We start from the raw sequence: 27,244 nt of genomic DNA, 5'->3' as shown, positions 1-27,244 counted from the left end.
GAAAATTAAACAACTTCCACAATTACATCCTTGCAAACGTCTACCTAGAAACCAGCAAGTGTCCTGTTCCAGTCTAAGCAACGATAAGACAGGAACCCTGGTGTCAGCCCCTAACCCGGTGCTCAGGAAGCAACTACCCTTCCTGCCCTCTGAGTCTGTCTTATTCATCAAATGGAAGGACTGATTGAGGTCTGAGCTATCTATTTCTAGAAGCCTCTGATGATTCTCATTTTGGGAAGATTTATTCACATAGACATGTTCACACATACATCCCATCCTCAGCACCACAAAATATAACTGTTCTGGGTTCTCTTCTCTTACCAGTACGATCGATGACTTGCTGAAAGTTTTCATTTACAGAGACACTATGAAAGAAACAAAAGTATTGTAAGTCCAACAATGTAGGCAAGTAAACTGTACTAAATTGCTTTTTAATTAGACTGATGTGTGCCCATGCAGTTAGATTGTATTAAGGGAGAAACTTTGGAAACTGATGAACAGTCAGAGATTCAATAACATTTTATTTTTTACTTTTTAATTGATATATATACAAAGATTTTGCAATAAAAGGGTAATCCTTCAGGTACCTAATAAATATGAAAATCCTTACACATCCCACCTTGTCCAGACAGGGTTACCCACATTATTGTCATGGATCTTTGCAAGAGAAATATATAAGACACAAAGGAACACTTACAAGAATCCAGAGTCCAACCACTGCTGGATACTTTCCTGTTTGGAATCTTCTACAAATGAGAAAGAAACAGAACAGTTAGTGAAAGCACGACCAGCTAAAATGACTCCACTGTATCATCCAGTCATCACTCAAAAGCTCTATTCCCTACATATTTAGTCACATGATTCCATAAGCATATTCATTTTTTATCCCTGAAGGTACAACCTCCTGTTTTCCATAATCATCCTTTCCTGAGAATAGTATGTAAACTTGCCAAAAGACAGAAACTTGAAAAAAAAAATAAAGAAAATGTTAAAGAGGTAAAAAATAAATCAATGAAGAGCAAGAGATGTTAGAGTAATTTTTAAATTACCTGGTGTGAATACAAAGGGTGAAAAGAATATGAGAGTTTTGTCTTTCTCTTTGGGTCTAAATCGCCACGGAGCCTCTCCTGATTGAATCACTACATTTACCTAAGGCAGCCAGCCAGGGATGTTTATTTGCAAGGAGTTCTCTGCCAGGTTAGAAACCAAATTTGCATTCATTCCAGGGACAAATTGCACTAGAATCCCAGGATTGCCAAAGGCACCCTGTGTTAAAAAGGCACCAGTCTTTAAGGTGGATCTTTAGCGCTGGCTCAAAAGACAGTCAAAAGGCATAAAGAAAGGAAATAAAGGCAACATTTCCTGTTAAATATTTGCTTCTGTTCTGGTTGGTTACTGTCTACCCTGGGCTGATATCCCTTGACTTCATCCTAAGAGTGGGGCGTCTGAATTATCCTCCTCACAAGGTGTCAGCTGAACCAAAAAAAAAAACACACAAAAAACTAGTGGACCTTGGAATGTGTTTGTTCTTCAATCAAGGTGCCATGAAAGGATAGAGTAAATTAGGTGATGGGCAAAGAAAACAACAAACATCCAACTGTTACATTTTGGGAAGGGGAGAAGGAGGTATTTTCCTATTTATCACCCTTCAAATTATTAACATAATTATGAATGTCTCATGCAAGACCCCAAGAACCTTTCAAAAAATGATGTCCTGAAACAAGCGTGGATCCTATTCAGCTTCAAAGTCTCTGAGACTTGGGATGAGGGAGCGCTAGAAAGGAAAGGAAGTGAAGTTCATTCCTTAGTTGGTCAACTTCAGTTAAGAATCTGTGTTCTGAGTCTCTGCAGAAAACCAGTGTTTACTTCATAGAATGACTGAAACACTGGTTTCCTCAAAGCCAAGTCCTTGTTCCAGCCCAGAGCCTGGCATCCTTTGTCACCTCAGAAGAGCATTTTACAAATAGCCCTGAGGGCCCTTCTCACCCAGTCTGGGGATGGTGACAGTCTGATTTTCCTCCTCAGAACCAAGAAACAGCGGCTCGTCTAGCGGAGCCCATGCCCTCTTGGTGTACCTCAGGATCCGTCTTCTGCTCTTTTCCTGGCCGTCTTGAGGTCTGTCAGGTCCTCGCAGCCTCTCCGCCATCATAAGAGTATTTCTGCAAACCAACTTAAATCACACACACACAAAACAAATCAGATGCAAGGAACTCAGTTTTCAGGTCTGGCTCAGGAAGAGGGAGAAGGCCAGGATGCTTGTAGTTCAATGAGTGATCAGCTCTATAGTTGCAGGGGAGCCTGGCTCAGCCACTTGAGCCAAACTCCTGATCTCAATTTAGTAGAATGGTTTCCTCTCCATGAACAAACAGCTGGACAACAGGGACTAACTTGACCTTTCCAATCACCAGGCCACATCCACACTCATACAGGATTCAATTTGGTGGTCTGGGATGTGCATGGAGAGCAAAGAAATTGGACTTGAGGAGCCACCCAATAAAAAGTCTTCAAAGTTATCCAACAGTTACATTTCTAAAAGTATATTTAGAGACCCAAAATGATGGGGGAAAATGAAGGTTTTGGCAACAGGCTGATCTTGGCTGAGAGTCATCTCTGCAACTTATTATGTGGCCTTGATTAAGCTACATAGTCTCTCTCTACCCCCTTGTTTTGGGGTACATTGTACTGAATTTTAATGATAGCCTCAGTGGCATAATTATTTTGTGCTAGCTTCTATGCCGATTTCTATAGATCTATTACAGAATTTACTCTTCAGTGAAAAAAGTTATATAATTATCACAATTTATAGTAAATTGAAGAGCAGAGAGATTAAGCTGCATGGCCAAAGCCATACAGCCAACTAGGATTCAAATAGAGGCACTCCACTCATAGTCCCGAGACTGTACTATCTACCCAATAGGGTTGTTCGGACAACTAGAGTTAATGAACATGTTATGCAATTGGCACAAAAAATATTAATGGTTCCTATTATCTCAGTTGAACTTTATTAACCTCCTTACATAGACTAAGATCAGGAGACCAGAGTTCAGAGCAGTTATATAAATTGTTCAATTCCCCAGACTATAAGCACCTTGAGAACAAGAGCTATCCTCTCACTCATCTGTCTTTAGTATTTGACAGAATTTTTGGCACATAGGAGGTGCTAAATTAACACGTGAAAAATCAAATAGCAAAGCTAGAGCTCAGACTCACACTTCCTGTCTAAATTCTTTCCAGGCATATACTTGAATTTGCATTAGTGTTTTCTTCAGGTTTAGAAATGGCCAAAGAGCCCAATGCCTAGTTCGGCAACATTTCTAACACCCCTCCATTGATGCACAATCACTGATATGTAAACCATCATCTTTAATCAGTGTTTGAGAAAGGCAAAACATTCCAATTTTTTGTAACTTCTAACTATTCTCTTTCAAGCACAGGTGGACATGCTACATGCAACTGGCAGTAACAGTTTCCTTATGTGCTTTATATATTCAAATGCAACCATTGTTGAAGTATAAATACACAGTCAGCACTGTGTATTTGTAAATTACTGAAAAAAATAATGATAACTGTGATGGCTGCTGATTTTACATAAAAAATAAGCAAAAACTAAGAAATTTCAGTTCAAACAGGGCCAAAGGTGGGCAATTGGAATCTACTCTAACAGTAAACAAGTTAGTTAGTAAATTTTAGGAAGTTAAACTTAGGAATAGCCTCTGGTAGTATATTATACAAATTTTTAATTTCTATTTAGTAGGGGAGATTTTGCATTGTAAAGGGAAGGGAAGAGAAGTGGGTGAGAGTACTCAAAGGTTGCTTCAGTACCATGTTGAATTTTAATCTAGCTACTGCTTTTCTATGTATTTGTTAAAATTTTAAATAAAAGCTCTACTTTATCTGCATGTCCCCAAACTCCTATCCAGCAATGGTGAGTTTGACCTCGGTCTCTAGCCTTGCATAACCGGTGAGGGTAAGCTCTCCGCCAGCTCGGTTGTACTTGGCTATAGAGCAGGAATAAGGCTGCCAAAGAAAAGTGGGAACCCTTGCTACAGGCAAGGGTCAGGGACTGGTTTGTAAAGAAAAACTCTTTTGTTCCTTCTGTTTCGATGGATGCCTTCCCAGTTAGTAAACAAATCTGCTTCTGGAAATGGATTCTCTGATGCTTGAATGACCTTCCTTTGGCATCCACTCACGTGGCCCCTGGAGCAGCCCTTTGGATCAGGTGGCAGTCCTGAATTGCCCAGAGGATAGACAGGCAGCATTCTGGCAGATGACCTCTGCTGACTCCCCCTGTTAACCCCTCAGTCCCCAGGACCATTCGGAGCCCAATTCTTGTCAGTTCTGACTTGGTCCAAGTGGCACCCTCGTCCTGGATCAGGTTCTCCTCTGTACTTCAGTTCCTTTTATTCTGACTACTACGATTTCATCAGTCCTTGTGGATACATCCTGGGGGCCATCTATGAGCTGGGGGAACTGAAAAAGCCTGGTTTGGGGAACTCCCATTTAGAATCCACTGGTTGGAAAATATTCATGTGGTGCCATGTCCTAGCTCACTGCTTAAGTTCAAGCACAGCCTCCCAGAGATGGGTGTAGCCTGCCAAATGCCAATCAACCTGTTTACTGCAAGACCCCTTCCACCTGGAGAAACAAGCAGGAAAACAAGACTCCTCCCACTGAAACCTTATCCCTGCCTTTGATTTACTCACCCTTAAATGAAGAATTTGGGCCTTGTTCAGTACCAGTTCCTATCAGGACTGGAAGACCCATCAAGTGGTCTGCTTTTAAAATCTGATCTTTCTTTGGATTTGTCTTATTTCTTACTGATTATTTCAGACTTTTTATTTTCCTAGGTGGCTCACACCTCCCAAGCAAGAACCTTCTCTGTCAGGGTAGGGTGCTGGCCACCCTGTGTATGTATATGTGTGTGTGTGTATATGTGTGTGTGTGTGTGTGTGTGTGTATACATATATGTGTATATATATGTATATATACACACTATGTATATGTATATATATGTATATATACACACACATACACTAATGGAGGGAAAGTGCTTATATTATCATTTTAATTTTTTAAAAGATGCAAAACACACCAAAGCCTCCATTTTATAAAACCAAACCACTAATTACTGAAAAAGAAGAAAAAGAAATATATCAAAATATTATCGAGTTTTCAAATTTTTTAAAATAATCAACCGGAGAAGACAATTGACTTTGTTAAATTACAAACTCTGCCTCATGTTTTCTTGAACTTGACCAAATTTACCTACACCTACTCCTTTTTATCATGGGGTCTTCAGCCCACAATGAAATTGTAGAACTTAATATGTTGAAATTTAAACAGTGACAATCATTACATTCTAGTCCTCTGGGGTTAATTTTTTTTATACCTCCATGCAAACAGGTTGTCTTGCCAAACAAGTCATTCACTCTGAGAGAATAGGGATTGTGTTCTAAGTTTTCTCAAGATTCCAGTGCACATTTGGCCCAGGGTAAATAATCTGTAATTATTAGTGGATTGCTTGGTTACTTGGGAAAGGAATATCCAGTTAGCTTGGCCAGTTTTTTGTCACTATGACCAAAATATCTGACAAGAACAATTTGGAAGAGGAAAAGTTTACTTTGGGCTCACAGTTTCAAAACTTCAGTCCATGGTCAGCCAACTCCATTGCTCTGGTCTGAGGTGAAACACAACATCATGGTGGAAGGGCTTGCCAGAGGAAAGCTAGTCAGTTATGGCAACTGGGAAGCCAAGAAAGAGAGAGAAGCCAGGCCCAACATACAGTCCAAGGGTACCACCCCAATTGGGTGACCTACTTCCTCCAGCCACATTCCACCGACTTAGAGTCACCACCCAGTAGTCCATCCAAATTATTATTCCATCAAATGGATTAATCCACTAATGAGGTTATAGCTCTCATAATATAATCATTTCACCTCTGAACATTCCTGTGTCATCTAACAAATGAGTTTTTCAGCGGACATCTCATGTGCAAATCATAAAAGAACAAGTGCTTTCAGGTCAGATAACTCTGGGTTTTCATCTCAGCTCTGCTGCTCTTTGACTTCTTGAGAGAATTTTCAAATGTCCATGCTAATCTATTCCTTCATATCTGTGGTAGGTATAAAATAATTGCTTCAAAGAATTGTTTGGAAAAATTAATGGAAAATGTATAGAAGACAATCGGTACTCGTATTTGTCAGTTTTCCTTCTTTTTTCCTTCTCTTTTCTGTTTCCTCTTGTCATTATCCTGTCAAGAATTGCCAAGAAAGGGGGCTGGATTTGTGGCTCAGTGTTGGAGCACTTGCCTGGCCTGTATGAGGCCCTGGGTTCCATACTCAGCACCACTTGTAAATAAAATTAAAGATCAATTGACAACTAAAATGATATTTTAAAAAAAGAATTGCCAAGAAAAGCAGAATCACCAACCCAAGCAGAGTTTTTCTCATAGAAGATAGATTCGACATTCTCAGTTTGTGGATAACCTGTGTTGTCTTCAGATGACTTAGTTTGGGTAATAATGAGATATTTGGGAGTTAGGAGAATAGAGTTTTTCTGTGACCATAAAATTGCACATCTCCCTGAGGCTACAGTTAGAGGTTCTTAAAAAAGTCTTGAACTTCTTTCAACTATGTACTTAATTTCAAGGTTATAATTATAGGCTGTCATGCAAGCCTTGGTCACCAATTCTGAATGATCTCTGTGGTCAGGAATAGAACCTCATAATGGGAGAACAACCCCAAGACATTCTGGGCCCACAAAGTATCTCTGACAGTGCTTCATGCCTCCTCTATGGATTCTCCTCATCACAGACTCTCTTCGGTCTTTCAGAAGGTCTCCAGTGGTCTTCAGGCTTGCCTTACCCCTTCCATCCTCCATATCCAAGTGTCTTCCCCCTAGCAACATCTAAAAGAAGTCTACATGCTCCAATAAGCCCTACCCCTTTTTCAGCTATGGTGCCACTCAGAAGTTTATAAAGGAAGCCCCCATAGCTCAAAAAAAGTGGGTATTATGAGCCTTAATACTACCCACCTCCACAAACTGAAAGATCAGTACTGAGAGGCTGACAGGCTAAGAAAACTGGAGAACACAGGAGTAATTCATCATTCTCTTGAGTCATGCTCACGTGGCAGTGACATGGTCTCATTTGGCCAATCTACATACCCTCCTGGACTCTTCTAACCCCTGTGCCCTCTGGAATTCATACACAGCCATCCACCAAGTCCCCTCGATTCTAACCTTTTCCTTGGCTGTGCCTTCATCTCTTTTCTCTAACTGAAACCTGGACATGGCTTTCTTTGCTGCTCGTCATATAATCTCGACACATTCTTGGAGATGTTATAAATTTCCTCCATGCTCTTTGCTGCTTTTCAGACTTTGTTTTCTCTGTCTTTTGAAGCATTTGCCATCCTACTATGGAATTGTCATCATCCAGGATATTCTCCCTTATTTACTGACAATTTTAGAATGCTGTTCCTGTAGTTTTTCTGGAAGATTGCATGACCAGTGCAGATGACCCACCAACACCGGGCCACTCAGTTCTGTGACCTTCTCGCTTTCAGAAATCTTTCCTTCCATTCAATTCCCAGGGTTGTAGTTCATCACTGTAAGAGATTTCCTTTCTACATTCCAATTGCAAGTACTGAGTCACCTCCATTCTGTACCCACACTTTTGTACTTTGGCATCATTTTCCTCCCTTTGAAACATTCTCTCCAGTTTTCAACACACTGTGGTGTGGCCCATCTTCAAAGAATCCTTCATTTACCCCTTAAGTCCTTCTCCAACTTCACCTTATTTTTATTTTCTTTCTTTTTTTTTGGTACCAGGGATTGAATCTTGGGGCACTTAACCACGAAGCCACATCTCCAGATCTTTTTTAAAAAATTGTTTTATTTTGAGACAGCATTTTGCTAAGTTGCTGAGGATGACTTTGAACTTGCAATCATCCTGCCTCAGCCTCCTAAACTGCTGGGATTACAAGTGTGTGTCACTGCACCCAGCTCACCTTAGTTTCATATTCAACTGATGATCTGCAATTCACATTTCTCAATCTGGTCCAATCTCAGAAATTCAAATTATGGGATTTCTGCTTACTTGATATTTCCACTTGGATGTCTTTAGACAAACTTGAACGTGTTGCACTGAATTCTTTGTTGTTTCCTTGCCCACTGCTTACCTCCTAACATGCTTCCAGTGGGGCCTAACTCAATAAGTGGCATCATTATCAAGACACTGCTCAGTCAAGAACTCAGAAGTCTTCCTTGATTCCTCTGTTCCTCTCATATCTCACATTAAGCCATTAAATAAGAGGAGCCCCCTTGCAATTGATCTCAACCACCTCCACTGTTGTCAACCTGATCTGAACCAGAACTTAAATTAGTCGCACTTGAATCACAGTAAGAGGCTCCCATCCACAGAGCGGACCACACCTTCTACCTCATAGCACACTCGAATCAGCACGCACGCCAGAGGTCAACTCTCAGTTCCTTTCATTTTAGAAATTGTGGCACCATTTGATGTAGTTGATTGCTTCTGTTTAATGGAAATACTCAATTAATTTGGTTTTAGCAACTTACCCTCCAGAATTTCCCAGTACTTTACTCAATGCTTTTCTTCTCAAGTTTTTTTTCTTCTGTTTTTGCCCTTTCTGGCCTCTAAATTTTGATGTGCTCTATACCTCAAACTTCAGTCCTCTCTGATCCCCTCCATCCACATTCTCTATCCAAGTGAGTTCAACTTTAATTGTTCTATAATCCCATGGTTCATATTAATGTATTTTTACTTTGGTTTATAAATCTGTATTTATACCTCAATTTAACCAACCTAAGATTTCCTTCTGGATAAAGATGTTAGGTCATATTACATAACTGCAGGGAAAAGGTCCTCATTGTATGTTTGTTGAATGGCTGGCTCTTTACATGAATACCAAAAAGGAACTGAGGAACCTCAAAGCAAATCTGGTTATGACATAATTAAGGCAAGTTTGGTGTTCAGGGGTTAAACAACTTATCAGGAGATGCAGCAGCTACTATACATTTGCCAGGAATAGTTTACAGCATCAAGGAGTAATGGACTGTAGGTCTGAATTAGAAAAACATGATGTGATTATACACCTACAGATACACCACACACACACACACACACACACACACACATTTCCCCATTCTGTAGCAAAATTATCTGACTAGTCACTTGGTGAGTGCTTTTTTCTTCAGCCTTTTTGAAAAAACATCTATCTGAATAAACACTTTCTTTTATATGCTTCCTAACAGCTAACAAGCAGATGAAAGATCTGAATCCATTGCCAGCAAACCAAAAAACGTAAGTTATTTTTCATTAATCAACACGGAGTTATCAATTGGCTGTATTATATTGGGAAGGTACTTTTAAGCTCTCTTGGAATGCTATTTCCTTTTGAATAATATGAGACAGTTGGATGAAATAAGATGACTCCATAAGTTGACTATTCTGTTCCCAGTGTCCCCGGAGACTGTTTAATATTTGACCAATGGAGCTCACATTTGAAAATATTTTAAAGTTATATTCTTCAAAATTACAAAAATAAGAGAATAAAGTATCGTTTCTATTACTCATAAGTTTGGAAGACTGAAAAACGAAGCAACAAAGTCAAGCCAGGAATGCCCTTCTGCTCCCCCTTCCTATCCAAGTAGCGAAGTCCTGCAAACACTTGTAAGGACTTCCAAGTGATTCAGTGCAGTAGAGGCAGATCCTGGGGAAGAGAGTGTTCTGTCAACACTCTGCTGGGAGGAACAAGCAGTCTGTGACGACTTGTTCTGTGGGTGGCTTCCTCCCACCAAGAAATATGTGAAGGGTACTCACTTCTGCCATTTGGGAGCACGCTGGGTTTAAAGAAAAGGCAGCTGTGCCCAAGCTGGATCCCAAAGTCAGTCTTCCTGAATTTGCAGTTTTCATCTTTTGCTGGTAAAAATAAGCAAGAGATTATTAAGTGAAGAACTATATATACAGTTTCCTGGAAACTTAAAATGGCTTCAAGGCTGGTGAAGTTGGACCCGCTGCTTCATCCCCTGCTAGCCTTAATCCAATCCTTGGATCCTTCTTCCTTGATGATTCTCTTCTTTGTCTTTACCATTTCTACTCTTCTCTTTCAACATTTCTTTGCCTCATGCTGGCAAGGAGGAGAGGATGGATGAAGGAACATCTGTGATGTAGTTCTCATCTTCTATTCCAACATCACTGCCACTTAAGTTCTTCATGTACATCTTATTCTAAATGCACAGAGCTACTTATACATAAATGCATCCTCCTCTCTAATACCACTGGATACAGAGCTCTCTGCAAGCAGTCCTCCTCTATCCTGGATACAGTCTCATTGAGCTCAAACAGAACTTATTCTATGGGACTTACTCTCTTCATCTCTCTGCATCCAATCTTCTGGCACCCACAGTGATCTGTGCAAACTCTTATTATAACACTCTTCACACTCAGGATGATTCATTCAACTTACCTCTCCCACCAGCTAATTGAACTCCTTGAAGACATGAGTCATGACTTACTTGCTCATTTTTATATCCATGTGTTCGGTCTAAGACAAGGGTAATAGGTGATCAACAATAGCTGGTTAATGAATGAATGAATGCTTTTGACCTTGGATTCTGTGTTCTCAGCAGGTGGGAACTGTGACTTACTCATCTGTGTAGTTTCTAACATGTCAGGCACAGGATCATGCACTAGAAGTTGCTCATAAAGTACACTGTATAAATAACCTACTAAAATTAAATGAATTTAATAATGGCATCTATCAATTTAATTCAGTTAAATACCTGAGTGTCTGCTGTGTGCAGAAATCTTTGAGGAGCATAGAGTTGATTATGAACAATGGTACTGGTTAACTGTTCTATGGGTTGAAGTATAATTTGCATTTTGACAGAAGTACAAACATTGGTTTTTAAATATTAAAGGGGAAATTGTCAATTGGAAAAGATAACAAAAGTCTTCTTACAAGGGGAAATTGTGGTCCTGATCCTAGAAAATGGGGTAATGGATAGATGAACTTTCCAAATAAGGAAACTGAAATACTTGTGAATAATTACAGTATCCATTTCATCAAAAGGTTGCTGAGAAGTGACTTTTGACAGACATAGGTTCTTTACGCTTTTTACCGTTACTTAATGAAATCACAAGTCATTTTGTCTGGTGGTTATTTCTCTTAAGAAACTCTTCAATTGGGCTCTTTCACACATTCCTTCCATGTACCCTTCCTACTATCTTTTAAAAAATTACTAGTCAATTAGGAGTCCTCAACTTGATAAGCAATATCTACAAAAACTCTTCAGGTGACATCATATTCTATGGTGAGAGATTTGAAGCTGTTTCACTATGACCAGGAACAAGGCAAAAAGGTCTCCTCTTACCACTCTTTCTCAACACTGTACTGGAAGCAAACTAGATCAATAGAACAAAAATAGAGAGATGCAGAAAGAGATATGATTATAGACAGCAAAGGAGCAAAGACAATACCATGGAGAAAAGGTAGTCTTTTAACCAAATGGTGCTAAAAGAATTGAATATCCACATGCAAAAAAATAAAAATAAAAAAAATCTATACACAGGTCTTATATCCTTCATAAAAATTAATTCAATGTGAATCACAGAGCTAAAAGTGAAATGTGGAAATATAAAATTTCTAGAAATTAACAGAAAAAAATCAGATGATCTAGATTTGATGATGAATTTTTAGATATGATACCAAAGTCATAACCCATGAAAGAGAGAAATGATAAGTTTGACTTTATTAAAATAAAAAATTCTGTTCTGTGCAAGATATTGTCAAGAGAATGAAAAAAAGAAGTGCCACATCTTGGGAGAAGATATTTGCAAAAGACATCTGGTAAAAGAATCTTATCCAGTCAGATACAGTGGTGTATGCCTGCAATCTCAGTGACTCATGAGACTGAGGAAGGAGGATCTCAAGTTTGAAGCTAGCCTTAGCAACTTAGTGAGGCTCACAGCAACTTAGCAAGACTCTGTCTCAAAATAAAAAATGAAAAGGTCTGGAGTTATGGCTCAGTGGTAAAGTACCCTGAGTAGAAAAACAAAACAAAACAAAACAGAAACAACAACAACAAAAATATATTATTCAAAATACCTTTAGAACTCTTAAAACTTAAAAAAAAGAAAAAAGAGGTGGAAGATTGGTGACACCTCAGAAGAAAAGATATACAGATGGAAAGTAAAGCATTGTAAAGATACTCCAGAGAAATATAAGCATCAAGATAGCATTATATACTTACTAGAGTGGTCAAAGTTTAGAACAGTGATAACACCAAATGCTGGCAAAGCTGTGGAGCAACAGGAACTCCCATTCACTGCTGGTGGGAATGCAAACCAGTGCAGCCACTTTGGAAGACAATTTGGTGATTTCTTACAATCTTAAATACACTCTTGCCATGTCATCTAGCAGTTGTGCTTCCTGTTACTTATCCAGAGATGTTGAAAATGATATCCATACAAAAACTCACACCTGGATGTTTATAGCAGCTTTATTCCTAATTGTCCAAATTTAGAAGCAACCAAGATGTGTTTCAGTAAATAAATGGATAAATAAACTATGGTATATCCAGAAAATAGAGTACTATTCAGTGCTAAAAAGATATGAGTTATCAAGTCATGATAGCCTTAAATGCATATTATTAAGTGAAAGAAGTCAATCCGAAAATACTACATACTGTGTTATTACAATTACATGACATTCTTGAGAAGGTTAAACTAGGAAGATAATAAAAATTTCAATAGTTGCCAGGGGTTAGGGGAGAGGAAGAGATGAATAGGGGCACCATAGAGGACTTTTAGGGTAGTGAATCTGCTCTGTATGATTCAATAATGATTGAAACATGACATTATGCAGTTGTTCAAATCCATAGAATGTAACACACCAAAGTGAGTCCTAATATGAACTGTGGACTTTGGGTGATAATGATGTGCCAATGCAGGTTCACAAATGATAACAATTGTGCCCCTCTGGTGGGGTATATTGATAATAGGGGAAGTTATACAGATGTAGGGTAAGGGGCACATGGGAATGTTCTGTACCTTCTAGTAGATTTTATTGTAAACCCAAAACTGCCCTAAAAATAGAGTTTTGAATATAAGAAAAAATATGTATAGAGAGAATCGTCAAACAATTCACTTTGAGATCATTAAGTGAATACCTTTAAAGTTTAAAAAATATACTGTTCCACACACAAAAAAAATGCATCATATTTCAGTCCCCATAGAGACCATTATGATGGCAAAACTCTGAATCGCATAAATGGGAAAGTACTTGGTCTGAGAAAATAGTGAAAGAGCTGGGGTGAGAAGAGATTTAGGAATTGTGTCTAAATCCTCATTTCTACTTGAATTATTTACAGAGACAAATTCTAGCAGCATTCTTTACTCCACTGTCACCACAGATGTCACCATCCTCCTTTCTCACCCTGCTCAGAACCCTCCAAATCTCAGGGAATATGGAAAGGGTAGGAGATCTTACACCTTACAAATAATCAGAAGAAAATGATGATAGTACAACATTTTATCTTATTAATTAAATAGAGAAGACAAAGTCTATCTTACATAAAATCCACATACTCAAACATTGGCTATGTGTGTATTGCTGAAGATATTCCTGAATTAAGGCTCAAGGATGTGGATCACCCTAGGGTGCTTTCCTACTTTGAGATTCGGTCCTAAAAATCCCCATCATCCATTTCATTGAAACAGTCTTAAATGTGAGCTTGCTTCACGGCATCCCAGATTCATGACTAGAAGCCATCAACACAGTCATATGATCTTTTTAAGAGCAAAAGAAAGGGAGCCATGGTAGGAAGTTCTAACTACATCTCTTTCTTTGCTTGAAATACCTTTGCATGACCAATCATTGTCAAAAATGGTCATCAGCAGCTTCTTCCATCCAGTAACTTGTCTCCCAACTCCCAACATTCCTGATAATTCATGTTTTGTTCATCCATCTCTAGCAGCAAATTCAAAACTGCTCGTCCCTAACATTTCAAGAAATTATGAAGGGCAAGAAGAATAGACCAGGAAAATAAGGACTTATAGGAAACCAACTAAGGGTTTGGGAGATGACTCAGAAACATAAGTTAAGAAAGTATTGGTGATACTTTAGTCAGTGGAGCTCTGGGTCTATATGAAGTCACAGACCAAGTGTGGTTATTAGTAGGTGTCCAGCAAAAGATCCTCGCTGGGCAGCATAGGATGTGATTTTGATGTATTTAGGGTGTAGAATAAACAGGATATTTGGAAATAGCGGGGAGATCTGGTTTACAGCACAAAATAACAGATAACCTTATCTCTCTCCCAAGGATAGAGAGGAAGATTTCATATTTTATTATTATTGAGATGTTTTGTCATAGAACTTCAAAGCATTCTTTAATCCTAAATTAAGTATTTTATTCCAGTTTGCTGGGATTTTTAGAAATCTGAAGTAGATTTTGATTCACATCAAATGTTTCTTTCCACCAAGCTGATCAGAAGCTATTTCTATTTTATTCTGTTAATGTAGTAAATTATATTCACTGAATTTTGAATGTTATGCCAATCTTGCAATCCTAAAATAAAGTTAACTAGGTCATGATGTACTATCATTTTTATATCTCCACTGAGCTCAGTTTGCTAATATTTTGCTTAGGGCTTTTTAAAAAATATTTTGTAATTTCTTGTTAGTGAAGGAGATTGGCCACTATTTGTTCTTTCTTGTAATGTTCTTGTAAAATTTTAGTAGTAAGACATATTAGCTTCATAAATTATTTTGAAAAATGTTCCTTCTTTTCTATTCTTTGGATGAATTTAAGATTGTAGAATTTATTTCTTAAATGTTTGGAAGCGTTCATTAGTGAGGTGAGCCTGATTTTTCCTTCGTGGAAAATTTGTTGTTATGGATTCAATTTTTTAAATTATAACACTATTCAGATTCTCTATTTATTTGTATTGATTTTGGCAAGGTGTGTTTTACTAAGAGTTTGCTTATTTTACCTAAATTTTCAATTATGTGACATGAAGCTCATATTATCTTCTTGTCTTTTTATTACTGTGAGTATTCCTTGTGTGGCTCAACATTGTATCATAATACAAAATAAGATGGTAACAATAAGTCCTTATATGTCTATATAATAATGAATATAAATGAATTAAATTTACATATTAAGTGATAGACAATCTCTGATGGAATTTTTTTAAAGTACAGCTTTTAGTATTTACAAAAAATAGACTTATTAAGAAAAAGAAAAGAGGAAAGCTGAAAATGAAGAAAACTGTATCCCCAGAAAGAAAACACAGCTTTTAAAATACAGTATTAATTTAAAAGAAAGTTGAATTCTAGGTAAAAATTATTTAAGAATTACCAATACATTTATCAGATTATCAGAATACAGTCATGTGTGGCTTAGTGACAGGGATGCACTCTGAGAAACACCTCATCGGGTGACTTTGTTTCTGTGAGAATGTCAGAGTGCACTTACACAAACTGAGACAGCTGTGGCATTTGTAGATGAAATGATCTTCTGAACCACGTGTATATGCAATCCATTGTGGACCAGGACATCATCATCCAGTGCATGACTATCCACATTATGAAAGATAGATAATGAACGTTTGCATCTACTATGTAACTTCTGAATGCATATAACAAAAGAAAATGAAGGAAATAGGGTAGAAATTGGAAATTTAAGCCATAATGAATGATTTTAATATGCTGCCTCCAGAATTTGATGGATTAAGTAAAAAAAAAAAAAAAAAAAGGGAGTGAATACAAATATGTTGCATTTAATAAGCATCATGAAGGCTTTTGGTAAATATACATAAGTATGCATCTACTTCACGCTCAGAAGATGTGTAGTATTACCCCTCCATAAGATATCATCAATAATAGACCTTGCATTAGGCCAAAATTGATCTAAAAATGTAAGAAAGGTAAAATTTTAAATCAATGTTAAAAGGGTAAGTTACTTAATAAATTGTCTTAGGACAAGCAGATTCTCATTTAGGAGAAAAAAAGTATTTAAATCTCTGCCTCACAGTATGGACAAAAACAATATTCCAGATGAAATAATAAGATAAACTAAAAAACAAACAACCAAAAAGAGAAACATAATATGTGTATAACTTAGCATAGAAAAGGCCTTTTTAATCAAGATTTAAAGTCAAAATGATTTAAAGCAAATGACTATTAAATTTGGCTTTATTAATTTATAAAAACTTTGGAGTAACAAAACACTGATAGAAAAAAGCATCATAATAGGTTATATGATGTATAAAAAAACAAAATCAAATAGAAAAAGGCAAATGGAATAAATGGTGATGTATAAAAAGCACCTCAGATAAAGCATTAGTCTCTAGGATATATAAATAACTCAAAAAATTTAACACTAAAAATAAAATAACCCCATCAATAAATGGGCTAAGGAACTGAACAGACACTTCACAGAAGATATACAATTGATAAACAAATATATGAAAAAATGTTCAAGTTCTCTAGAAATTAGAGAAATGCAAATCAGAACTACTTTAGATTTCATCTCACCCCAATCAGAATGACAATTATCAAGAATACAAGCAACAATAAATGTTGGTGAGGATGTGGGGAAAGAGGTACACTCACACATGGCTGGTGGGAATGCAAAATGGTACAACCATTATTGAAAGCAGTATGGAGATTCCTCAGAAGATTTGAAATGGAACCACCATTTGACCCAGCTATCCCACTCCTTGGTTTATAGCCAAAGGATCTAAAATCAGCATATTATAGTGATGAAGCCACATCAACGTTTATAGCAGCTCAATTTGCCATAGCTAAAATATGGAACCAACCTAGATGCCCTTCAACAGATAAATGGATGAAGAAAATGTGGCATATATATATATTATGTACATATAATTTTATAGGTATAATTAAATATTACTTGGCTTTAAAGAAGAATGAAATTGTGGCATTTGCTGGTAAATGGATGGAGTTAGAGAACACGCTAAGTGAAATAAGCCAAATTCAAAAAAACCAAAGGCCGAATGTTTTTTCTGATAATGCTGATGCTAATTCACAATAAGGAGTCGGGGACAGTGAAGAATACAATTACTTTATATTAGGTGGAAGGGAGTGACGGTAGGGGAAGGGGTATGGGAGTAGGAATGATAGTAGAGTGAAACAAACATTATTGCCTCATGGACATGTATGACTGCGTGACTGATATGATCCCACAGTATGTATAATCAGAAAAATGAGAGATTACACTCCATTTATGTATGATCTATCAAAATGTAAAAATGTATTCTACTGTCATGTACAACAAATTAGAACAAACAAAACCTTTTTTTTAAAAAAAAGTAGCTGCTGCCCACCATTTTTGTTCTAAACGCCTTTAATGATGACTCAGAAGAAAGGCAGAGAACAAGGTAAGAGACCAGCTCCGCTGGAGGATGCAGGCCTGCTGAAGTCTTTGGGGAAGGACAGAACCCTCAGAGGAATCCTCCAGGCACTACAGTAAGTAGGAAGCAGCAGCAGCTGTGACTGGGGCAGGGCTCAGGCATGCAGAGGCTGCTGGCATCCCTTGTGGTGCAGGATCACCGGTAGAAAATGCCCTAGCTTACCAGAACTCGGACTAACAGGCAGCTGCTCCATATGGCCATGAGAAGAACTAAGAGAAATACCTCTGAGGTATAGATGTATGAAATCTGCTTGAGCCTAATGGCAGACAGAGACAAGCCCAGTAAGCATGAAAATTCCAAACTCTGCTAAAGGGAGGATTCCTTCACCTTCCTTCAATCATCTGAAGGCCATGATGAGGTAACACTAACTGAAAATAACAACAAATCTCAGACACAACATGACTATTGACTAAACTGACTCGATGCTCTGTGTAAGTGGCTGGGTATTCCCTTTAAAGAGTATAAAAATATATTTACTTAATTTTCTACTCTTTTTTTGGTTTTACATACAACATTTATAATTTAATTTAAAAAATTACAAGATACCAAAAGGAAGAAAAAAACAATACCCATCATTAAGAGAGGAAACAATCAATAGAACTAGACTCAGAAGTAGCCCAATGGTGGGATTTTCAGAGATGGTAAAATAAGTATAATGAATATACTAAAGAATTTAGTGGAAAAGGTGGGATGTTTATAGATAATTTCAACAAAAAGATGAAAAATGGTGACATGAAGACCCACGTTGAATGCTAGAGGTAAAAATAAATAAAAAAGAAGGAAACTGAAATGAAGAATTCTTAGGATGAGATGATGAGTAGAGGAGTAGACTGGAATAGCAGAGGAAAAATAAGCGAGCTTCAGGATGGAGAGTAGAAATCACCCAAATTCAAATACAGAGGGAAAATATAGAGGGAAAAGAAAGATTTTAAAAATGGAACATAACATCTGAGATCTATGGGTATATAACAAGTGACTTATGACAAGAGTAAGCAATGTCTCTGAAGGAAGAGAGAATAGGGCAGAAGGAATATTCCAGAACACAATGACTGGGTAGTTTTCAATTAAGGACAGACACTAACTTACAAATCCAGGAAGCTCAGTAAATCTCCAGCAGAAACACTACTCTGAAAAACATTGTTATCAAACTAACAGATGAGGAGAAAAAAATTTAAAGAATCTAGAGGGGAAAAAATGACATGTTACTGAGGAATGACAATAGGAATGCTGAATGAGTTCCTATCCTAGGCAAAAGAAGCTAAAAAGACAAAATTACCATTCTGGGATAGACAGAGAAACAAGCAAACAAACCAACAAAAAATCCATATGAATCTGTGGTTTTATAACCCTTTAAACTGGTCTTCAATAATGAAGGATAAATAAAATATTTTAAGACAAAAAATCTGAAAACTTCATCTTTAGCAGTCTTTACTACAAAAATAATGCTTAAAGAAAATCTTCAGGTTGAAAAAAAATAGGTCAATTGGAAAATTGGTTCAGAAAGAAAAATGATTCACATTGTTGATTTGAAAAGGTTAAAAATTATCTAAGGAGAAAACTAAAGGTTATTTCTATTATGTATAGGACTATTACACACACACACACACACACACACATATTACAAAATATATTAATTACATACCTATTCTATCTGTCTGCTAATACTATCAATAGATAAAAGTACATTTAAATTTTCTTCAAAGACTGAGTAAAGCAAAATATTGCAAGGTAAGGTATTGTGAGATTTATATATCTGTAAACAAAATTATGAAAATAGCTTAAAAGGTGAGAGAATGATATTTGGACTATAATGTTTTTTATATTTTGAAATAGTGTATCTTAAAGATAGAATTTGATTGGATACATACTGTAAACTCCAGAGCTGTGCTGCCACAGTAGCCACTACCCATATGTGGCTATTTAAATTTAAATCAATTAATGTTAAATAAAATTAAACATTCAATCCAAGTTGTGCTAATCATATTTCAAATGCCTCAATAGATGTATACAGCTGTTGGCTACCATATTGTGCAGGGCTTATTGGAACATTTCCACCATGGCAGAGGACTGTGCTGCCTTGGAGAGACCATTGAACAAATAACATAAAAATAGTTTTTAAAGAAGCGTAACCAAGTAAAAAAAAAGATGATAAAATGGATTTAAAAATTTTAATTCATCCTCCTTTTCTCAAATAATGCAGAAAGGACCAATGTGTGTGTATGTGGGGGGGATGAGGGGGAGTAGGTGGACAATTAGCAACTAATAATATGGTATATTTTTAACAAAACAATTTCATTAAATATGAATGGAACAAATACCCAAATAGAAGGTGGATATTGTCAGATAGATCATACTGGGGAAAATAAAAAGCAAGATCCAATTATAAGTTGCTTACAATGTGACACTTTGAAAATAAAGACATAGAGGTTAAAAGTAAAGTAACAGAAAAAATATAGTATACAAACACTAAATGTGAGAAAGCTGATGTTGTTACACTAATACCAGGTAAACAGGTTTCTAGACAAAGACATGCAACAGGGTAAGAAGGGAAATGTTATCATAACTAAAGTTCAGATCAATAAGAAAACACAATCTTGGATGAACATATAACTACTAAAACAGGTCCCAGTGACATGAAATGAACATTATAGAACTAAAGAAATAGACAAATCCAATTGGGAGCTAGAAATTAATACCTCCCTTAATAATTAGGAGCACAAATAGAAATTCAGAAAGAACTTACAAGCTATGAGCCAACTTCTAACAGTCATTTTTATCAAACATGGAATGGTCCACCCAATACTCTACCCAACAAAATAAAAATTCTTAGGTGTTCCTAAGACACTCTCCAAGATAGACTATATTCTGGACCATAAAACACACTAAGATCAAAATCATACATATTGGGTACTCCAAAAAAACAGTATAAATTAGGAACTCATAACAATAATGTGCCTAGAAAATTCCTTGATATTTCAATATTAAATTACCAATGGGGTAAAAAAAATGCCATGAAAAAATTATTAAACAATTGAACTAAAATCAAAATGTGTGGAATGCAGCCAAAAATTTACCATAATGACACAAACCTTTATGGTTTAAAATGCATGTATTTGAAAAGAAGAAATTTAGAATATTAATGATTTAATTATTTATCTTAGGAATACAGGAAAAGAAAATAAATTAAATTCAAAGAGCAGAAAAAGGGAAATAACAAAACAAACATGAAGGTCAATGAAATAGAAAACACACAATAAATAAAAATTTTAAAATCAACTGGTAGTTCTTTAAAGAGTTTTCAAAAAGGTGATCAAACTGCCAAGATGTAGGCATCACAACAGACTCTACAAACATTAAAAATATAATGATGTACTATCATGAATTTCGTGCCAATACATTTGACGAAATAGATAAAATGAAAAATATCTTGGAACATTCAACTGGCTAAAACCAGGATAAGAAAAACTGGAAAAATTTTAATAGCTTCATATCTATTAGAGAAATTAAATTTGTAATTAAAACGTTCTCACAGAGAAATCTTGGAACAGATCGCTTTGTTGGTGAGTTTTACCAAACATTTAAGGAAGAGATTACACCAGTGTTCCACAAACCCTTCTGAACTCTCCTCAATTCCTCTGTATGAGGATAGCACACCCACACCTGGGGAAGATGAGTCAAGAACACAGAAGGGCACAGCAGAATGGAAGCAGAGCAAGGTCCTTGGACAATCCTCTCCCCACACATCAAACCAACTGCACAGAACTAAGGAGATCAGGTGAGAGACCACAGTGCCTGCTTTTAGTACAATAAAAAGAAGCTATAAAAGAAGCTATATTGAAGAACACAGCTCTGGGTGGAGAGACACCTTCCACTTGGGGAAGGGAGAGCAAATTAAGGCCAGGCCTTGTACTTGATAAGAAAACAAAATTAGAGACCAATATCTTTAATAAACATAAGTGCAAAATCTCCAGTAAAATATTAGAAAATGAATCTATTAATTTGTAAAATGGATAATACAGCAGGACCAAGTGGTGTTTATCTTAGGAATATGAGATTGGCTTATTATCAAAATATCAACCAAGGGATGTTCTGAATGACTGAATAAGTAGCACATCTCTGCACAGGGTTGGGCTTGCTTGGCCAGATTGCTACAGCATCTCCTCATATTTGCTCTGAGCCCTTTCTCCTTGTTTTGCTTTCCTTCACTCTTGCTTTCAATAAAGAATTAAGCACATGGTATGACTCTACTTCATATACAACCAGAGAAACAAGTTGTATCCCATTTGTTTATGATGAGTCAAAATAAATAAATTATTAAAAAAAAAGAATTAACACTTAAAACAAAAATGAGATCACATAATTCACTGCACTAAGAGGATAAAAGAGAAAACCCATATGATCATTTACCAGAGGCAGAAAGGCATTTGAGAAAATTGATATCTATTCATGATCAAAAACCTTAATTAGGAATAGAAGTGAACTTCCTCAAACCGAAAGCAAATTTCATGCCTAGTAGTGCAAGCCTGAGCCTGTTCCCCTTGATCTGCAGATAAGGCAGTGGTAGTCTGTTCTCGCTACTTCCATTCGAGTTTGTTCGGGGTGACCAAGTCAGTTCAATAAAGCAGGAAAAGAAATAAGACAAAATAATACTGTCCTTACTCACAGAAAGCAGGGCAAACAAAAATCTTTCTTGTAGATGATGCAGAATTATTCTAAATATTCAAATATTCAATATCAATCCTGCTATTCCCATAAACTTTAATGGCATCAGAAAATGTTTATAATGCGATAAATATACATGCAATGGAGTAAAAACATTCACATTATAAAATTATATATATATATATATATATAAAATAATAGTGTCTCAAAATGGAAAGGAATTTGTTCAAAATGTCAATCAGGAACCTCTCTTGGTAGATTGGGATGATGGTAATTTTCTTCGTATTAAAGATTTAACAATTGAGAACATGAAGAGAGAGCCTATAGAATGGGAGAAGATCTTTACCACCTGCACCTTGGATAGAGCATTAGTATCCAGGATATATAGAGAACTAAAACAAAACTCAACACCAAGAAACAAATAACCCAATCAATAAATAAGCAAAGGAACTGAGCAGGCACTTCTCTTCTGAACAGTCAACAAAATGTGAAAAAATGTTCAACATCACTAGCAATTAAAGAAATGCAAATGAAAACTACACTGAGATTTCATCTCATGCCAGTCAGAATGGCAATTATCAAGAATACAAATAACAATAAATGTCGGTGAGGATGTGAGGAAAAAGGTGCACTCATACATTGCAGGTGGGACTGCAAACTGGTGCAACCATTCTGGAAAACAGTATGGAGACTCCTCGGAAAACTTGAATGGAATCACTATTTGACCCAGTTATCCCACTCCTTAGTATATAGCCAAAGGACTTAAAATCAGCATACTATAGTGATATGGCCACATCAATGTTTATAGCAGCACAATTCACAATATCTAAGCCATGGAATCCAACCTAGGTGCCTTCAACAGATAAAGAAAGTGTGATATATATGCACAATGGAATATTTTTCAGTCATAAAGAAGAGTGAAATTATGGCATTTGCTGGTAAGTGGGTGGAACTGGAGACTATCATGCTAAGTGAAGTAAGCCAATCACAAAACACAAAGACATGTTCTCTCTGATATGCAGATGCTAACACAAAATAAGGGTAGGGGGAGGGAAGAATAGAAGTTCATTCAATTAGACTAAAGGAAATGAAGGGAAGGGAGGGAGGACAGGAATAGGAAAGACAGTAGAATGAATTGGACATAATTTTCCTGTGTTTATTTGTGAATACATAACCAGTGTAACTCCACATCACAGCACAAGAATGGGAAGTTATACTCCATGTATATATGATGTGTCAAAACACATTCTACTATCATGTATAGTTAAAGAGAACAAATTAAAATTAAAAAAAAAAAAGAATTGTTTACCACAGAAAAATGGCATCCATTTTTTGACCTGGCATAAGTTTGAAATGCCGTCATACCTCTTCACCTTTGGTTTAGATAAAACTTCTCCTCCCCTGTGGTTGTTTCTATAATACAATTTGTTTCTCATCCCAGGGAACCAAACCCCACAATATGCAAATGAAGCATAATAATAAGCACCAGAGTCGAGTATGTAAGTTCCCTTTTTCATGCATCCTTTCTTTAAACTAGCCCATCCCATCCACCACCCCCACCAAAACCCAAGAGATAACATCCACAAAGACACTGCCCCACAGGTCCTCTTCATTTATGCCTCTGTCTTTTCTCTCTTGCAAATGAAGCATAATAATAAGCACCGGAGTCGAGTATGTAAGTTCCCTTTTTCATGCATCCTTTCTTTAAACTAGCCCATCCCATCCACCACCCCCACCAAAACCCAAGAGATAACATCCACAAAGACACTGCCCCACAGGTCCTCTTCATTTATGCCTCTGTCTTTTCTCTCTCCCCTCTCTGTGTCTCCACCAGCTGCGAGAGCTTCCTGCTACCTCCAGATCTATAATTCCCCCATGGACACCCCAAACTTCTTGGCTCTTGTAAGCAAAATGTCTTCTCTTCAGTGCAGTTTGGTTTCATTTCTTCATTGTATATCACCTTCCCAACACACCTGCACTAACTTTCCCTTGAACAGGACTCTCCTGGAAAGTGCTTATTTGGCTGAAGGGCACTTTCAAAACAGGAACCTCCACACCAAATTAGTAAAAAACCATAACAATAAAAAAATCAGAATTTCTTCATACTTCTCCTTATCTCTTAGTCTTCTATCATGATCATGAAATATTTTCATAACCAGAAAAATGTATACATGAAAATATTTTCTTTTCTACTCTGAATTCCCAAAAGTAACCTTTATTTTTTCTGTATTATTTCCTTCCTTCTTAAGATTTATCAACTTGTTTGAGCTACCTTTGTAATACATAGAGATCATCTCGTGACTATGGAAATTCGGTAGGATTCCCAATTATGCCTAAACTAATTTCTGGTGTTTTGGTCAGCATTTTCCAACTTTTTGGCCTTGCGGAGCACCTCTATACCCTATTCCCCTTGGACTCCCTCTAGAGTTCTGAGAGAGGATCATCTCCAAGGGGCAGCCCAAGAAACAAAGGGCTTGATATTTCCTAGCACATTGGACACCTCCTGGGCACACCAGTAGAGAAATTCTGAGAAAGGCTATTCAGACAGCTCTCTGGTTTCTTAACTGGCAAACAGTTTTAACTCCTACATATAATCATGGTTCTAATAATTTTTAATATCAAGTTAGAAAACTGTCCCCCCAAAATTTCATGTGTTAACATTATAAGGCAGTTTGGACTTGTTACTATTATTTTGATGATTGCTTTCTTCTTTTAAGGGTTGAACTCCAGTATTAAATCATTCCCCTGTGCGATGTAATAAGATAATGACAACTAGGTGATTTTTCAGTGGAAAATTACAATAAAAAGTTCACAGTGCTCTCTTACTTTCTTACAAACTTCTTCATTTTTTTCCCCCTTGAATCCAATTGCCTGGTTTAGCAAATAAAAATATAAGGTACTCAGTTACATTTGAATTTGAAATTTTAAAAAATTAGCATATGCATGGTCCCTGAATTATTTGGGACGTACTTACACCAAAACAAAATGTTGTTTTCTAAAATTCAAATGTAACGGAATGTCCTGTATTTTATCTAGCAACTCCATCCCTGATGAGTTTTCTTCACTCTGTTGAAAGGAAAGTTTTACTTGTATAGCGGGTGCCACCTGTACCAAAAATATCCCACATAGCTCCTGCACATCAAGCTCAGTCTTCATATTTAGTGAATTCACTGATTAGCTAAAAATGAAAGAGTTCAACTCTTTAGCATTATCCTAACGAATCAGACCTCCCTCAGGATGGAAAGGAAAACAAAAAAAATCTGTGAAAAAGACAAAACAATCCAAGATGCAAAGAGTAGTTTCAAAAGGAAGGCAAAATACAATTTCTCTATCACCCCTCAGATACATTGCTCAAAACGATGTTCAGTACCAAAGGGACACAACCTAACAATTCTGAGCCTGGAGCATTCCCATCCCCTGTGTTTTAGACCTTTCCATGGTAATGGCAACCACCCAGGCAGTCATGGGGGTACTGAAGTCATCCAGGCCTGAATCCGTGACAGTTAGATCACTTCACCTTACTGCTAATAGCTTTTCTTCCTGGGAGTCAACCAGTCACACAGTTGGAGGGAAAGAAGTTTCACAAGAATCCATAGCTGCCCTTTCATTCCAGCTGAGAGAAAATGAGAATGGAGAGCTAATGTCCCCTCCCCCACAGGCTGGAGGAAACAAATCGTAAGAGTTACTGTACCAGAATGAAGGAGTCTCAGCAGAGAAGTGGCCCTTGTAACTTGGTGTAGTTGCTTTCAAATGTGTCTGGGAAGGTCTTGGAGCGCTCCTGGTTCCTGTCTCACCAGTGCTAAAACTAAAATGTCCTGGTGACCACAAAACAGGGACCCAAGTTTCTATCTGCTTCTATTTCAAAGTTAATTCACAGAGAGCCAGGGACAATTTACTTGCAAAAAGCCAGGATCAAGTTAAAGGTAAAGAGACATAGTGTTTCTCTCCACCTTCCCCTCTACAAGAGGGGAAAAAAAAAAGAGAACGCAGTGAAAAAGTCATTAGGAATGACAGGAGTTATTAGTAACAAGTTCTGGACTCAGAGAAAGAGCATGTGAGGAATAAATGCAATGGTTTCAGTTGTGTTTTTATTTCTATTCCTTTAAAGTCCTTCAACCTTTTGGCAGTGGCTCAGGTCTGAATGCAGGACTGGAATGCACTTCACGGAGGAAGAAAAGCAAACTTGTCTTCATTTGGTTACCATGGTTATGGCACCGTGTGTTACCAATCCAGTGATTTGCATTGCAAACCATCTCTGGAAATAAGGGCAGTAAACTTGATATTCAGGGCTGAGAGATTCAGTTCACAGGAACTTCAGCTGGAAAGTTCAGAGGGAACAGATCATAAGCATATGTACACCCAAACCCAGAAAGGGGTGGAACTTTAAGGGTCATCAGAGTCACTCTCACCCTCCATGGAACTTCAGTGTCTTTGAGGTCTTTGTGTCGCAAGATAAGAGAATTTCACGTCAATAAATTCACTCCAACAGTTACTCCAGTGGTAAATAAACACTTCCTTGACTGACTCTTATTCTTATTTAGGACCAAGTTTAGAATTCACAATTTCCAGGATTCTTTTTCTAAGCCTTCAAAGTTAAGATGAGGGTCCTCCCTATGAGAACCCATAGAACTCTCTACTTTAAAAAAGTAATAGCGACTCTATTGCTATTTTGAAGTTGAAATGACCAACTTCATTTTTTTAAATTTAAATTTCATAGTCACATTCGGCATACATTTTTATAAATGACATAATGCTAAGGACTACCTAAAATAATTCGATTCTTGAGTCATACATTCCAACAATACTCTTTATTTTGATGAGCTGGATTAACAAGAGTTCGAAATGATGGAAAAGACGGTGCAATTCAAATTATATTTAACTTCAGACAAAGAGAAACCCCAATCCCCAGACAAATTAAAAAGAAAGTGCTAAGGTTGAAGAGCAGAGGAATGGGATGGAGAGTGCCTCATCAATTCTTTTCTCTCCCTCCTGAGGTCTCCCTCCCTCCTGAGGTCCCTCTGCAGGGCTGCCAGCAGGACCAAGCGGGATTTGCATTCCTTCCTCCTAGTCCTATAAACTGACCCTCAGCCTATCCTGGGAGATTTCCCTTGCCCTGCCCCCACC

The 27,244-nt window shown here is 37.1% G+C and overlaps 1 protein-coding gene across 7 annotated transcripts in view; it reads right to left on the bottom strand.

Annotated features, from left to right (window-relative positions):
• The window catches only part of Itprid1 (ITPR interacting domain containing 1), a 132,679-nt gene that overhangs the window by 89,539 nt on the left and 15,896 nt on the right, over positions 1-27,244 (bottom strand). For 3 of the 7 annotated variants that reach the window (XM_047561666.1, XM_047561668.1, XM_047561670.1), the window contains exons 2-5: positions 9,842-9,940; positions 1,987-2,170; positions 698-746; positions 322-365 (exon numbers count right to left, since the gene is read on the bottom strand). In XM_047561666.1, coding sequence (XP_047417622.1) covers positions 322-365; positions 698-746; positions 1,987-2,170; positions 9,842-9,940 — 376 coding nt within the window. Of the gene's footprint in view, positions 1-321; positions 366-697; positions 747-1,986; positions 2,171-9,841; positions 9,941-25,811; positions 25,909-27,244 lie in introns of those variants that run through there. The other 4 variants (XM_047561669.1, XM_047561671.1, XM_047561667.1 and 1 more) reach the window with 3 other exon arrangements.

Source organism: Sciurus carolinensis, chromosome 8 (assembly GCF_902686445.1).
Source record: "Sciurus carolinensis chromosome 8, mSciCar1.2, whole genome shotgun sequence".
Classification (NCBI taxonomy): Eukaryota; Metazoa; Chordata; class Mammalia; order Rodentia; family Sciuridae; genus Sciurus; species Sciurus carolinensis.
The sequence above is the reverse complement of the archived record's forward strand: the minus strand, read 5'-3'. Positions and strand labels throughout refer to the sequence as shown.